At 43.1% G+C, this 17,178-nt stretch overlaps 1 protein-coding gene across 1 annotated transcript in view; it reads left to right on the top strand.

Annotated features, from left to right (window-relative positions):
• Positions 1-288: 288 nt before the first annotated feature.
• The window catches only part of LOC138970215 (keratin, type I cytoskeletal 9-like), a gene marked incomplete at its 5' end in the record, with an annotated part of 70,450 nt that continues 53,560 nt past the window's right edge, over positions 289-17,178 (top strand). The window contains 1 exon segment of the mRNA XM_070342710.1: positions 289-1,070. Within this exon segment, the coding sequence (XP_070198811.1) occupies positions 450-1,070 (621 nt within the window).

Genomic DNA, 17,178 nt, shown 5'->3' on the forward strand with positions numbered 1-17,178 from the left:
AAGAAGAAGAAGACTCTCGTGTCTGGGTTCGGGTAAACCCTTAATGTCCAGTTTTATGTAGAAACTCCAAAAAGAGCTTGCTTACCTTTTTACTTGTTTTTGACAATGTTTTCGTATATTTTTCAAAACAAAACAATCAACCACCTTTTACATTTTTAAATTGCTTGCCTTGACCAACTTACCGTGTTCTATGTAATCCCTTTGCCATCCGCTTAATACCTTAATACCGGTTTACTAAACACCAGGCTTGATTACTGCTCCTTTTCACTCTTTTTCTGTTGGCCACAGATACGCTGGCCACCTCCCAGACCCGCGTGAAGGACTTTGTGGGGCAGCTGCAGGACAACTACCAAGACTTCCTCACTGGAGAAGGGGTCATCAACGTCGATCATCTCTTCGCCACCATCATCCAATCCACCATTCTCTGGAACTTCAACGCCTCCTTCGTCATGGCGCCGCTCGCCTCATCTTCTCACGGTCACGACCTTGACCTTCGACCTCACATTGAACCTCCGTCCACTTCCGGTCACGTGGCTGTACACTTGGAGAACCGGACTCGTCATCGAAGAGAAGCCTACTACCGCGACTTCGCCGGCATTGGTGGTGGTGGTGGTGATGGTGATGGTGGCAACTACTTTATGCAAGGCAGTGAAGGAAGGGGTAGTGGTGGTGATGGTGGTGCCAGTGGTGTTAGTGATGTGGGTGTGGGGGATTACAGTGTGGTTGGAGGGAGTACGAGGAGCGGTCATCCCTCAGGGAACTTACTGTACCACGCGTTACAGTCCGGGATGGGACACGTGCTGCAAGCCAACTGGAACACCAACCTGACGGGTGGATCATCGGCGGCTCTTACGGGTGGATTCAGTGGTGGTGGTGCTGCTGCGTCAGGGGATCGGGGTGGTGTACATTCCGGGTACTCTCCGGACGGCCACTCCGCCTCATCGTCGTCGTCGTGGGAACGCGGGTACCTGTTCCACTCGGAGGAGCAGGTGGAGCACCACCCCAACATAGAGATCGCCCACAAGCTGCACTACGCCAGCCTCGCCGTCGTGTCTGTACTGCTGATAGAGGTCAGTTCTTACTGTCTGTCTTTCTGGCTGGCTGGCTGGCGTGCAAGCTGGCTGACTGGCTGGCTGGTTGTATGTCTATCTGTTTGTCTGTCTTGCTTTTGTGTCTGTACTGCTGATAGAGGTCAATTCTCACGGTCTGTCTGTCTGTCAGACTGTCTGTGTGTGTCTGTCTATCTGTTTGTCTGTCTTGCTTTTGTGTCTGTACTGCTGATAGAGGTCAATTCTCACGGTCTGTCTGTCTGTCAGACTGTCTGTGTGTGTCTGTCTATCTATTTGTCTGTCTCCCTTTTGTGTCTGTACTGATGATAGAGGTCAGTTCTCACTTTCCGCTTTTCTGTCTGTATGTCTGTATGTCTTTCTGTCTGTGTGTCTGTATGTGTGACTGTCGGTCGGTCGGTCGATCTGTTTTTTCCTGTCTATTTATCAGTGAGCTAAGATCTACCTAATCACGCCGTGGATCGTGTAACTCTGCATTTGCGCCACCGCAACTTTTTATCGCTTCACGCCGACGAAGAGGCAAGCTGCGAGGTAGGTCTCTCGAATGATAAATTAAATTGTTAGAATGCTAGGCACTCAGCATGTTCTCAAGTGTTGCATTTCACATACTTATATCCTTAGCTATATTTCTGTATATATTTTTTGATGCTTTGATGGCCCTGGTGATCGTGACGATCTGTTTTTCTTCTCGTTTCCCCATGTTTTGGGCATATTTTCAGTTTCTGCGTCAAATGCAACAAAACGGAGATTACTGGTTATTCTTGGACATGTTCACTGATAACTTTAATGTTTTATGAATCTCCACGTGTAGTTTCTCTGTATATAGTTCCATATATACTTTGCAAGAAGCAGATAAAAACAGAGTGTCAACAACTCTCTGTAATTCGCCACCGCATCAATTCAATGTTAGATGTAACTCGTCACCGCATTTTTTGTTATTCGCCACCGCACTACGCAAATTGTTATTTTCAAACGCAACAACATCGTGGAGGCATTTAAACCTTTATTTTTGTCACAAAACTGACAGCAATTGATAGGAGCATTTTAACTTTAGTGCTGCAAGTTTTAAACTCAGGGGCGTGGCGTGATCTTGCCTATGCAAAGGATTTAAAGGCACCATGAGTTGACAAATCAAACTGTAGTATTTCTTCTTCTTCTTCTTCTTCTTCTTCTTCTTCTTCTTCTTCTTCTTCTTCTTCTTCTTCTTCTTCTTCTTCTTCTTCTTCTTCTACTTCTTCTTCTTCTGTATGAAAAGTATGCTTATCTGTACTTGAGTGTATAACCCACATGTACTGGAATGTGCTTTTATATATATATATATATATATATATGACCCCCAAAAAAAATCCCTGGGACTGTGAGATTCAAGAGGTTTAGGGTATGATGACATCAATAGGAAATATAACAGTGCTTACCGTAAGAGTGAAAAAAATACTATATTTACAAGTGGGAAATGCATCGATGACTGCTAGTGATGATCTGAACAGATTACGCAGCAAAATAAAGACACATCAGAACATGAAGACCAACGTTTTCACCAATGAGATTTCACTTCTAGGAAGGCACGCTGATGAAAAGTTTGTCCTCATGTTCTCTTATGCATTCATTTACATTCGGAAGATTGACTACACATACAAGAATGTACAAAAACGTTCCGCATGGTTTGAACATTACTTAGTGTAAGGTGACGAATGGCAGGATGGATAGCGTACTGCCCCTATGATCCGCTTGATTTCCTTGGCCTCGGGTTCAATCCCTTGCTGGGACAGTTCATAAAGTGAATTTGGGTTTACGCTATGCATTAAAAGCTTGTCGTCAGTGGTTTTCTTCCGGGTCCTACCAGTTTGTTTTCCTCCACCATTTCAAAAATGTAAATTAATTGTGCCCATCTGCAAAAATTAAAAAAAATTATCTTTCCAAATTCTGATTTCCTAATTGCAGCTTTAATCCTTCGTACCACATGGTGAGTGTGTGTTGTACGATTGTCACCATGTGAGCGTACGTGTTGAAACAAAGCGCCGCACTTTGAGCTCGTAATGAGAAATCGCGCGTATTAAATTTAATTATTATTATTATTATTAGTTACTGGCAAGCTGCTCAGATCAGCCCCCCCTCCCCCGCACACAAACACAACTGATTTTATATCAGTGAAACTAACCCCTGTATGCATTTTTTTTCTCAATGTATTTATTTAATTTATTTATTCTGTTTTTACAACCCACTGCCAAAACATTTCAATTTTGTTTGTAGTGGACATGTTTCTACATCCCCTGACCATGATCATTTTCATTTCTGATGTCTGATTTCTTTGTCTCCTCCATTTTATTTTTTTAAAGGCATATGCTTGTTGCAGTACACTCCACAATCTTAATCAATGTTTATGTCACACAGGATTGGAACCAAATTGTGGGGCCAAATACCACATAATTCTAAAATTCTTAAAGGCATACTAACGCACTCCCGTGTTTACAAAGTGTAGTTTGCCCACAATCGATGTCAAACGCACCATAAGACCATATAATGACGATACGTCACCATGCGCGGACCATAATACATGCATTACAGCTTGTTCTAGCCTCTGAAAAAGTGAGGATGTCAACAAAGCCGCGGTGTTCTCTCCCTTGCATCAACGTTACATGTGTTGCCAAATCTATAAATAGGACGATCCAGATCAAAATGAAAATTCAAATATCTCAACATTTAAGGGGTCCTAGACCACAATATTTTGCAGGGAACTTAATTTAGTCTGTCTCCAGCTGTTGGTAAAGCAATTAGCGTGTATAGTCATCGAGTACATATGGCTTTAAGCTTCGTTGGTGTTTATGTGTGTGAAATAATTCTAAAATTCAGTCATTCCTATTACCAGCGACAACACAAAAACTCATCAGTTTGACGCTGGAAGAGAAAAGAACGCCTCTGACAGACGTGACGTTTTTCGGGAAAGAAGAATGACGAAGAATGTGGGAGTGAAACGCCGCCAGGTGCGTCTCAGAAACGTGTTCTACAAAAGCTGAACTATACACTGAACTGAACAACTCCAAATCAATATTTTCAATTGGAAGTGACAGAATCACTGAACTCTTCAACATATTATGCAATTCATTAGACAAGTTGCGGTGGCGAATAACATCCAAGACGTGAAATTGCGGTGGCGAATTACACCAAGCATCGGTGGCGTATAACATGAAGTCTAATTGTTTGTGTTTTCTTTTGCCGCGTGCGTCACCCAAAGACAAAATTGTGCAACATCATTCATCAAGAATACAAAGAACATGTTTAGCTCACAGGATATCATCACGGGAATGCATCAACTAGTGCTGTTTCGTTGAAGTTACGAAGGAAGAGACAAATCGTGCAATTTTTACTACAATTCCAGCAGAAATCGGACTTCTGAACTGCCGAAACCTGACATTTCGACTAAAAAAGCACGTGCCTTAGACCTTGAGTATATACTTCTTTAAAATGTACTAATGAAGAATCTAGATGATGCCTGAAAGTCCTACAAATTTTCATTTTCTGTGAGAGACCTACCTTGCAGCTTGCCTCTTCGTCGGCGTGAAGCGATAAAAAGTTGCGGTGGCGCAAATGCAGAGTTACACGATCCACGGCGTGCTAATTCGTAATTGCTGGACTTGTTTCGCTGTGCCCTAATCTGTCTCTCTGCATGCTGGTTAGGCCTGTCTCTCTGTCTCTGTCTTTATATCTCTGTCTCTCAGGTCTGAATCTCAGTCTCTGTCTCTGCTTTCTCTCTCTCTCTCTCTCTCTCTCTCTCTCTCTCTCTCTCTCTCTCTCTCTCTCTCTCTCTCTCTCTCTCTTTCCTGTCTGCGGGTGTTTTTTTCTGACGACACATGTTCTTAACTTAACGACGTTCTCCATGTTTCTGACGAATGAGCGACAGAGCCTGTGATTGAGCGAGGCATACTTATACTTTAGCATTCCACACACCACCACGTCGTTTCCTTTAAGCACAGTTGACTGGCAGCTTTCTCTCTATATATGGGGGGGGGGTGTTTTTGTATTCATTGGCCATTGCGATGCCAGTCTGATTGGGTTCTGATGACATACGAACACACGATTCTCTGGCTGTTTGGGCCGATCACTGAAGCTTTTTCATGTACTCAAAGCCTCGAAGCTGAAAGAATTGATGACAGTTTCTTTTCGATGAATGGGTTTACGTGTTCATTTGTCGCACAGTACTGCAAATAAGTTTTTTTTATATACATTAATGGGGCTAGAAAATGAATACGCAAACGCAACTATCAATTGGTATCAAAAGTGTACCATATTTACATTGCCGACAAAAGGAATTTGTGACAAAGTGCTGTCAATCTGCATTATAAATGTACTATATTTACAGGGTCGACACAAAGAATTTGCGAAAGCAAATATTTACAGGGATAGTACAGCCAACGTGCACAAGGAATTGTCAATCTGCGGATAGATTGTACCATATTTCTAGGGCCAACAAATAATTGTGTGAAAGGAATTGTCAACTTGCAAATAGCAAAAGCCATAGTTACAGGCTCGACACGATGAATGTGTGAATGTGAAAGGAACTATAAAACAACGCGATACAGTAGTTGATTGGATGTCCAGGTCATTCTTCGCCCTTCGCACTGTGAATTGTATTGGCCATCATCATCATCATCATCATCATCATCATCATCATCATCATCATCATCATCACAATGACTGGCAACCCCCTCCACCTCCCTACCCCCCACTCCCCTCCCGCGCTTTCAGCTCCGGCAGCTATACCTTCATCGGAAATAAAATCCGTTTTACTCTCTGCCCGCAGACGGCTAGTCCTAAATCTCGCTGACGGTCGCGTCCCAGCATCCCGCCGTGCACAAACACAAGAGAACATCTAGATACTGCGACATTTTTTACATCCGGTTTTGTGACACCCCATCGAGCTCAAACATAGAAAGGGTGACCTGGCAATACTACACTGAGTGATGTTAGTATTTATAAATGTTCTGCCCCTTGACGTACCGTGCTGAGGCACAACAGGGTGAACTGACAACACTACACTATGAGTTTATGTTAGCATTTCTCTTTTCTGCCCATTGACGTATCGCGATGAGACGCACAAAAGCGTGATCTGACAGTGGCGTTTCTTCTCTCTTCTGGCTTATTGACTTCTCTGTTCACACTCGAAGACGTATATGACATCTCTGAGAGTGTGAATCCTTTTGACTTAGCGTGTGACAAGGCATCAGCTAGTTCTCTTTTGTGCTCAGTGACGCGAAACGAAATCGAGCTGACATTGTGTTGTCCGCTCTCTCTCTCTCTATCTGTGTCTGTCTCTGTATCTCTCTCTGTCTCTCTCTTTCTCAGTGTCTCTGTCTCTCTCTTTCTCTCTTTCTCTCTCTCTCTTTCTCTCTTTCTCTCTCTCTCTCTCTCTCTCTCTATCTGTGTCTGTCTCTGTATCTCTCTCTGTCTCTCTCTTTCTCAGTGTCTCTGTCTCTCTCTTTCTCTCTTTCTCTCTCTCTCTTTCTCTCTTTCTCTCTTTTTCTGTCTCTGTCTGTCTGTCTGTCTGTCTCTCTCTCTCTTTCTCTCTCTCTCTCTCTCTCTCTCTCTCTCTCTCTCTCTCTCTCTCTCTCTCTCTCTCTCTCTCTCTCTCTCTCTCTCTCTCTCTTTCTCTCTCTCTCTCTCTCTATGACAAATCATTCTTTGTTATATATAATCTTCAAACATTGCTGATGAATCAAAATGCATCTTGAAATGTCTTATTTATTGCTGGACATGTAAATTATGTACTTTGTACTGTAGTTAACATAACTTCTATTTCTTATTGTTATTGAGTTAGCGTACCCCTCCATGGGCGAGGAACGGATGAAAAAAAGCATGTTTGCATTACGTATTCTGTCACCCTCGAAAAATTATTTTCAGTTTTAGTTTTTCTCTCTCTCTCTCTCTCTCTGGCTTATCAACTTTTCTGTGGCAACCCCAAGGTGTATACGTCTCTGAAGGTGTGAAGCACTTGGTTTCGGCAAGCCCATGACACAGCATACAGAGTGGTTATCACACGTCTGAAACGTTTTATTGCTGCATAAACCGCAAGTGAATAATGGCGTGGCAGGACACAGCTAAGCGTGAAACGTATTCCACACTAAAACAAGTAATCGCAACACTGAGAGATTTTGACGCATAAGAACTCCGTAAAGTAAATGTATTTTTCTTAGACTGCCATCATTTAAGCATTGGATGCGTTTTGCTTGAACGAAGTCTCTTTCGGTTCGAGGGAGCATGTCATCTTGCAATACCATAACGTATACTATACATCTGTATTGCCCTACACAGAGAATTTTTTTATTGTGGAATGGAAACAATATTTTTACAAAACATGATGAAAAATCAAAAAACAATTTGTTTTGGCTTCTTTCTCTAACATAATGCTCAATCTCAAGGGAAGGTCGTTGTTGTTGTTGTTGTTGTTGTTGTTGTTGTTGTTGTTGTTGTTGTTGTTTTTTTTGTTTTTTTTTCTACTTCTTGTTGTTGTTTACTTAAATCCATCCATTCACAAAAGAAAAACAAGCGTCCAAATGTTGTTTTATTTTTTGTTTGGTGCTGTGTTTGCACGTCAGGTCTTGCACTTTTTCCCCCAGCTAGTACTGTAAGCCATTTTTTCTCAACAAAATTCAGTCGAAAGAAGGAGAAAGCCGAACGGCGTTGCTACATCCTCGACTAATGTCCATGCCCTATACTTCGCGAACTTGTTCTGAAACCGTCAACAAATCCCCCCTCTTTCCCTTGGTACTCTCGCCTCCTAACTCCCCAAGCCCCGCTACTTATCGGCCCCACACGGGTAATCTTTAACTGATTAACACCAGTTTTTTTAGGGGGGGTGGGGATTCCCCCCCCCCCCCCCCCTCCCCCTTGACAGCGAAATTTGAGTCATTCACTCCAGTCTACGTTAACCTACTTTCCTCCTGTACTCTGTCCAGACAAAGCGCTTATTACCCTCATTCCCTTCAATACCCAGAGTTCCATCCCCACCCCTTCCCCTCTGCTTAATAGGGTTGGGGACTGGTGTGGGTCGTTGCAGGTCACTGAATCAAATCACCGGTGTTTGCACTTGAAACCGTTTGTTTGTTTTTTCAAAAAAATTGTCATTGTTGAATCGGCGAGGTTTATGAAATTTGACGTACCCACATATTTATGAATATAATTATGTATTCATTTTTTTTTTTTTTATAAGATTCACCCACTATCTGATTCCGTCAATATTTTTTTCTCGCACCCTCAAAGCGACTAACGATTTGTCCATACATTTTTATGTTATTTATTTACACAACTTGTTCTCACAGAAGGGGTGAAAAATGCAGCAAGATAAGTGCACAGAAGGAATATATATGTGACGTCTTGTGATAGAAACGTTCGAGGAACAATAATTTACTGTCAACTGTGAAGGCATTTTGAAAGAGGGAACACAAAACTAAGCAAATGATGAGGAGAAAAAGGTTTACCAAATTTAGAAGGATTGAAACGGTGCACTGAACCCCAAAGGAATCTAAATCGGTGTTTATCTTGTTTTCAGTGCAACGTAATAAAGTATTTATACGCGCAACTATGCTCAACGATTGTCACTTTTATCTATTTTTCACCCTTGCTTATTTTGTTGTTGTGCTGTTTGTGTGCATGTTTGTTCGTGTGTTTGCTCATTTGTCCGTTTTTGTACTTGTTTGTCATTATTAGAATTTGTATTAGATTTAAGGACAGGTTGTAGGAAAAGCCGTAGCCTTGAACCTCTATCCTTGAAAAATAAAGTTTCATCATCATCACTGAAGCGGTACTTGAGACTTGCAATCTGTTGACGCGTAGCAATCAGAGTGGCCTGCACAGAGACTGGGGTCTGTGACAGCAGCCACGATGCTGGTCGTTGGTGGTGTCCGTGATGGTGAAGGCCGCTGTCATTCTGCTCGTCACGAGGCAGGGAGCCTAGCAGTACTGGTCAATGCGGGAAATCGTTAAACTTACACCCGTCAGCTCTCCTCCCCTTTTCACCCCTTGCTGTCGATTTCCTGACGCCTCAGCGATTGTGCCTGGCGCGATGGGATTTGTCTCAACCTCTGCCCATCCCCCACCCCCAAACCCCTCGTCCTCCACCTCACAACCCCCATCTCGACACCGCACCCTCCCGACCTCATTCGTCCGAACCTGGGCCGAAGTACAGGAGAAAGTTACCAACCGGGCGGGAGCCAGCCGCGGTGTTGGATTGGTTGAAATTGAGATTGGTTGTGATTTCAACGAATAAGACCCCGCGGTTTGTTCTCACCCAGTTGGGTGGTACCCACTTTCGCTTCGTGCACCTCGGCCCTGGAGCCCTCGTCTGCCCAAGCCGTCAACCGTGCAACACCCCCTGTTTCTATAGTGGGCTGAAAAGTTGGAAGTCGGCATTGAAAGAGTAAATTCCCTTCAAGTGGGGACAGAACGCGGCGATCAAGTGTCACAGACCGTGGCCTGGTGCCAAACCTTGGTGGGAAATTTGGAGAGCAACGTTAAGATGGCGCCTCCCTTCCCATCCATCAGAGTTCGGGATTGCTGTGAATGCTTCCTCCATGCTTTGAATGCTTCCTACTGCTTAGAATGCTTCCTGCTTCTTTGAATGGTTCCTCCTGCTTTGAATGTTTCCAACTGCTTTCAATACTTCTTTCTACTTGTATGGCGTTTGCTGAATGTTGGACATAGACTTGAATTTTGAATTGCCGTTTTCTTGGTGTTTGTTTCGGACGAACGTAGGTCTCTAAAATTGTTGAATGCTTCCTCCTGAGCGCATTGAGTTGCTGAGTGTTGGACATGTCTGAACTGGAATTTTCAAAAACCGTATTCTTGCAATTTGTTAAGGGCGCACTTTAGTCTCCTTAATTTTCAAAAGATATTTTTTCAGAACTTAAGGCATAAAAAGTAGGTTAAGTTGCGTTATGTCAATGTCGAACGACCCAAGAGTCCTTTCTTTTGTGTTAATAACACACATACGAGGGATGTGTGTGTGTGTGTGTGTGTGTGTGTGTGTGTGTGTGTGTGTGTGTGTGTGTGTGTGTGTGTGTGTGTGTGTGTGTGTGTATGTGTGTGTGTGTGTGTGTGTGTGTGTGTGTAAGTGGGTATGATGTGTATGTGTGTGTAAGTGTGTGTGTGTGGTAAACTTGTTCATTGCCTTGGGGACGAGTGTTGCTCAACTTGTGTTCTCGTGTGTGTGTGTGTGTGTGTGTGTGTGTGTGTGTGTGTGTGTGTGTGTGTGTGTGTGTGTGTGTGTGTGTGTGTGTGTGTGTGTGTGTGTAAGTTCGTGTGTGTGTATACTGTGTAAGTGCGTGTGTGTGTGTATGTGTGTGTGTGTGCGTGTATGTGTGTGTGTGTGCGTGTGTGTGTGTGTGTGTGTGCTTGCTTGTCTGTCCGGTCGTTTTCTGGGAATTGCTTTACACTGACACTCACAAAACGTGACCAAATGTAAAGAGGAACCCCCGATATATATTTTGCGTGCAAAACCGTTCATCCTGCAGGTATCATTTCAGCGACCAATCCCGTTTCTTGACATTGAAAACCTTTGACAGCGTCATTGATTTTTGGTTTCTCCACAGTATTTGCTCATTTGTACTGAAACGTGCCTTCTGGTGGTTTCTCGTCTAGGCTTCTCGAAATTGTCCAAAATGAGACCTGAATTTGGTTCTGTTCAGTCCACATCCTGAACAGTTCTGTTTGAACCCTTGTCCAGAAAAGTCAGAAAGGAGGGTGGATGGTTTACCTGCGACTGACCTCAATAGCCCCCCCCCCCCCCCCCTATCTCTCTCTCTGTGTTTCTCTCTGGAGTCTCTCTCTCTTTTCTTCTCTGCCTCTCTTTCTCTCTCTCTCTGTCTCTCTCTCTCTCTCTCTGTCTCTCTCTCTCTGTCTCTCTCTCTCTCTCTGTGTCTCTCTCTCTGTCTCTCTGTCTCCCCCCCCTCTCTCTCTCTCTCTCTCTCTCTCTCTCCCTCTGTCTCTCTCTCTGTCTATCTCTCTCTTTATCACTCTCTCTCTTTCCCTCTCTCTCTCTCTCTCTCTCTCTCTCTCTCTCTCTCTCTCTCTCTCTCTCTCTCTCTCTCTCTCTCTCTCTCTCTCTCTGTCTCTCTCTCTCTCTGCCCCCTCCACCTCCCCCTCCCCAAAGAAGGACTGGCGTGCCGAGGGAGCGTCGAAATAGTCCCTTCAATTATGATGCATTAGCGTCCACAGCAGCCCATGATTGACTTCTAGTCTAGGTCTTATTTTATATTCTATCGACGTTTCGGAGCATCTGGCTCTGGCTTGGACAGAGTCGCTCTGTTTCTGGAGACCTCATGCTGACCTGTTTTGGAATCATCTAAACACATCCCATTGAGGTACTAAAATAGACTTTGATGTATTAAATGGAAAGAATGGCTGTTCATGCTGTCCCAGACATACACCCCCTCCCTCCCATGTCTATTAAGCAAAGACATCATCCGAAGGCACCACGTAACAGGCACACCGAAAGTGGTACCATTTTCAATGTAATGTCGTGCTGTCCTCTTTGCAGTGAAACAGCTTTCTATTCTATGCCATTTCGTTTGAATTCGTGCCCGTTACGTTTAGTCTACATGCACCTGTAAAAGTTTGCGGTCGGTTTGACAGTTGACGTTCAACGTCCTTTGCAGTATTTAGTTTGTGCCGACAAGAAAAGCCATTTAACGGTCTGATTATTGTAATGATGTCGCCTACACACACCCCCCCCCCCCCCCTCAACGCCCTGAGACACCAGACGTGGCCCAGTCCAGTGGAGGTCCACGAGAAGCTGTGGGGGTCGGCAACGTCGCTGTGGCGGACTGCGGACACGCCCTACAGAACCGATTGAAAATTTAGCATGGCTGGGAACGCAGAAGAAGAAGAAGTAATGACGTCTTACGCTGCCAAGCGGCAATACGTGTCTAATAATAAAACCAATAGTGTACTCTTGCGCTACAAATGTTGAATTTTCTGAAAAGAGCAAACAAAGACTGTTGTTTCTAATCTAATCAAATCAAATCAAATTAACATCTAATCAAATCAAATCAAATTAACTTTATTATTTCACATTGGAGAAATTGCATTGGTGATACATATGATATAACGTAAAGACAAACGAAACACTACAACATTAATATTATATCTAAGGTCTCTGTTGTGTTTAATCTGAAGTTTCTATAAGGGTTGCGATGGGATGTAACCAATGTAAGGGATACATATGATTAATTAGAAAAAAAACCCCAGTAAACACCAAGTTCCAAAGACTTACGGGTCACGCCCTTCTTCAGTGAAATGAATGTAAGTAAACCAATGTAAGGGATACGTGTAACAAATTCAAAAAAATATTAGTAAGTACTGTACTTCATCAGAACTTAACACAAATGTTCGCAGTTTAATTTTCTTGGATTGGATTGGATAAGATTTACAGTCCAGTGAGGTTACCCTCATGGAAATTCGGGCTGCTTTCTCCCCGGGGAAAGCGAGCTGCCATACATACGGCACTACCCATATTTTTTTTTTCTCCTGCATGCGTGTATTCATGTTTCCTGAGACTTAATGCCGTGTGAGATGGAATTTTTTTTACTTTATTCCAAGTCCCACGGGTATTTGATGGACATTTTTATCTATGCCTATACAATTTTGCCAGGAAAGACCCTTTTGTCAATCGTGGGATCTTTAACGTGCACACCCCAATGTAGTGTACACGTAGAGAAACATTACCTTTCTATCCCCGTTGGGAGACGATGTAGGAAGAAAGCCAGACGTCTGTTGCCGTGAGCGAAACACTTTACGTCCCTGGTCTGTGACTTTTGCAAAAATTAAGGAGCTTGGATTTCAATCGAATGAAAGTCGTATTATGTTTTTATTATTTTCATTTTCATTTCATTTTCATTACTTTATTGTCCCATCGCTGGGAAATTCGGGTCGCTTCCTCCCAGTGGAAAGCTAGCAGCAACGGAGTCGCGCTACCCATGTGTCTGCGTGTTTAGGTGTATTCAGCCACCTGCACTTATGGCAGAATGACCAAGGTCTTTTACGTGCCATTGTGATGACACGGGGGTGGGACATGGCTTCCGTCTCTGGGTCTGCACATAAAGTTGACCCGTGTCCGTCCCGGCCCGAATTCGATCCTGCGACCTTCCGATCACAAGTCCAGTGCTCTACCAACTGAGCTAACCAGAATACCTCTCTGGTTTCCCACTGACATCGGCATAATTATCATTCCAAGAATGAATGTCACGCGATCGCAATATGTGTATTGTCTTTGCTATAAAAAGAGAAGGCAAGTGACAAAGATACTATGACATCTAGAGTATTATCACCGTTTTCAAATGGGCCGCACAAAGAAAAGTTGTTTTCAGCTCGGTATTTTGGATGTTCCACAAAGACATTCTTGTACAATGTATGCGGTTTTTTTTACTTGACTCATCAGAGCTTGACATCTGTTTTTTTTTTTTTTTTTTTTTTTTGCATTTAGATGTGAATAAGTGTCAACCAGGTCCCCAAAAATCGGAAATGATGAACTTGAGTTTCAGTTACTTTTGCAAATGATTATTCTCCAGAGTGTGTGTGTGTGTGTGTGTGTGTGGGTGTGGGTGTGAGTGTGGGTGTGTGTGGGTGACATTAAGTTGACATAGCAAACCATTTGTGTTTTTTTCTAATGGCTAGGCATTTATTCATATACCCCAGAATATTCATAAAGTGTGTGTGTGTGTGCGTGCGTCCGTGCGTGCGTGCGTGCGTGCGTGTGTTTGTGTTTGGAGTGTGTCTGTTGTTTTAGTGTTTATTGGGGGTTGTTTGTTTTTTTGTCGACACTGCAATTGGTTGAGGTTCTATCCTGTCCTTTTTCCTGGCACTTCATTGTTCCTTGCAAGCTGTCTCGTCCGACGGGTGCTAAAACAAACTGCCTGCATTCAATCAATTCCTTGTTTGTTCTTTATGTCCTTACTGGGGACACTTCGTAGAGTAAGTGCGGGCACTGGTGCTATCTTCACTGCACGGGAAAGATGGGTTCTTGTTACAGTTAATGTCTTGCCATCACCATCTCTCTCTCTCTCTCTCTCTCTCTCTCTCTCTCTCTCTCTCTCTCTCTCTCTCTCTCTTCTCTCTCTTTCTCTCTCTCTCTCTCTCTCTCTCTTCTCTCTCTTTCTCTCTCTCTCTTTCTCTCCCTCTTTCTCTCTCTCGCTCTTCTCTCTCTCTATTTTCTCTGTCTTTCTCTCTCTCTCTCCCTCTCTCTTCTCTCTCTTTCTCTCTCTCTCTCTCTCTCTCTCTCTCTCTCTCTCTCTCTCTCTCTTCTCTCTCTCTCTCTCTCTCTCTCTCTCTCTCTCTCTCTATTTATCTCTCTCTTTTTCTCTCTTTTTTTTTCTCTCTCTCAAGCCAACTGGCGTGCGCGAAGAAAAGTATTAAATTAAAGGCCATGAGTTTTACTTTTACTATTTTGTATTTCTTTCTTTCTTTCTATTTTGTTCGTTCTTAAACGCGAAAGTTTAACAGAAAAAGTAACTTCGTTTTCGCCATCTCTCTCCTCTTCCGTGCCCTCTCCTTCCGCCCATAGAAGTTCTCTTTTTTTATGGACATTGGTGTAGTTTCACAGTTTCCTTAACCCCCATGCTTTAGCTCGCCCACACCCCTCAACCTATTCGCTCTCTCGCTCTGTTAGTACTTTCACAGAAAGTCCATTGCAAAACAACGAACTGGGATGTGATTTTGTTTGTTTGTTTGTTTGCTTAACGCCCAGCCGACCACGAAGGGCCATATCAGGGCGGTGGTGCTTTGACATATAACGTGCGCCACACACAAGACAGAAGTCGCAGCACAGGCTTCGTGTCTCACCCAGTCACATTATTCTGACACCGGACCAACCAGTCCTTGCACTAACCCCATAATGCCAGACGCCAGGCGGAGCAGCCACTAGATTGCCAATTTTTAAGTCATAGGTATGACCCGACCGGGGTTCGAACCCACGACCTCCCGATCTCGGGGCGGACGCCTTACCACTAGGCCATTATGGATGTGATGAGAAACTTGTTTAAGCAAAGGTACGCCTGCTAGTCCATCTCAACGGAAATAATGAATTCGTTTATCGTCACGCTCATAAGAAAAATACCTCACTTAGTGTCAGGCATTTCTGCAGTATGACTACAGGGGAAGCTACTGGAAGGGTATATATCATGTGTTAGAGAGTACAAACTCTCAGACCATCGGAAACCATTGCCACGGTAACGTAAGCAAAATTGCCGATCTCGTTTTTTGAGTTAGGCAGTTTTTCTTTTTGATGCAGGAAAACTTGTTTGGAAACTGCAAAGGTATGCAAAAGCTTTTGGGGGGTTGTTTTGCAGTTGTGCTGATTGAAAATGTTGCTGTCAGCTCTTTATCTCACGTTTATCCCGCTGTGACAGCTCGAGATAGGCCATTTTCAACTTATTACGAAAATGAGATGGGCAGATTGTTCAGAAATCAAAACAGATTTTTTGAGTTTTTCTCAAAACATTAAACAATGACATCTAGGCAATTATCTGATGAGCGTGACGTTATGTTGGTGGATTGTCGGACATGTTTGCCGTCCAACTCGTGAACAAGAGAAACAACTGTAAGAATTAAAGTGAAATTAAACAGAATTTTGAAGTGTCAGCTTTACTGAATTGCTTTGTTTTTTATCCAAGTATAGACCTCTGGAAGCGATACTGGACGATTTTTCCAACGATTACAGCATTTTCTGATTTATTACGATTTTAGTTCATTTTTGGGTGTGTATCATTGCTCTTTATGAGGATTATTCTTGTTTTAAAATAGGAAGTTTAAGGGAAAATTATTGGTATTGGTATCGCTGTAGTTCCCAGTGTCCCTGTGTCGAAGGCTTTCTCCCAAATGTCCCCCTCACACACCCATCATTTTCTTCTCTCTCTGGTATTGTTTTTTTGTTTTGTTTGTTTTTTCCAACAAGTAGCCTACAACACAAGCAAACAATGTGGACCGGCACGGTTGGCCTTGTGGTAAGGCGTCCGCCCCGTGATCGGGAGGTCGTGGGTTCATACCTAAGACTTTAAAATTGGCAATCTAGTGGCTGCTCCGCCTGGCGTCTGGCATTATGGGGTTAGTGCTAGGACTGGTTGGTCCGGTGTCAGAATAATGTGACTGGGTGAGACATGAAGCCTGTGCTGCGACTTCTGTCTTGTGTGTGGCGCACGTTATATGTCAAAGCAGCACCGCCCTGATATGGCCCTTCGTGGTCGGCTGGGCGTTAAGCAAACAAACAAACAAACAAACAAACAATGTGGACATTATGAACATTCTACCTGCTTAAAAAGACAATAATTTTACAGTCAAAGAAAAAATAAAAAATAAAAAAAGACATACACACAAATCATCACATCTCTGTACAACCTAGCTTATTACCTAACCAACTCTTCCTATGAGGACCATCATTCTAAAAATGTGTTTATGTTACCAGCATTGAAACTGGAATATTTTCTATTTCAAATCTATATTTCAGTGGCCTTGTCTCTTGTAACTTATTGTCATTTGTTGGTTTGTGCAGTGCAGTTGTTTTGTCAGTTATTCTCCTCTTTATCTGTTCTATCGTCTTTCTTTTTCTTTTTTGTGTGTGTACTTTTGTGTTTTTGTGCCTGAAGAAGACCCTTAGGTCGAAACGTCGCTGTTATTCGTTCCGTGTTCGTCATTTTAACGTGAGTACATTGCTTTTTGGTCTCTTTATTGTTCCCTCTCACGTGCAGTCGCCATTGTTTAATTACTCTTGTAACTTATTCTTGTGAATATAAAACATTGCAAACAAAATAATAAAATCCACAACGCTGGTGCTGTTGGTAAAGTTTGTTGGAAAGTTGTGAGTTATGATGCGATGAGATAGTGCTTGAAGTAAACCTACGCCTGCTAGTCCAGCTCAACTGAAATGAAGAGGGGTTTCGATCCATTCAGTGTAGTGCCGAATACGCTGTTCCTCCAACTCATGCACAAGAACAAGAACAGCTCTAGAAATGGAGAGTATCGTTTTGACTGCAAGCGAGGAAGTTTCATGAGAAAATTGTTTATTAGAGTTGAACATTGCTGTAGTTTTAGGTTCCTTTACTTCCATACTGTGACCCCTCCCAGGGATGGC

The sequence above is a fragment of the Littorina saxatilis genome, linkage group LG7 (genome assembly GCF_037325665.1).
Source record: "Littorina saxatilis isolate snail1 linkage group LG7, US_GU_Lsax_2.0, whole genome shotgun sequence".
NCBI classification, from domain to species: Eukaryota; Metazoa; Mollusca; class Gastropoda; order Littorinimorpha; family Littorinidae; genus Littorina; species Littorina saxatilis.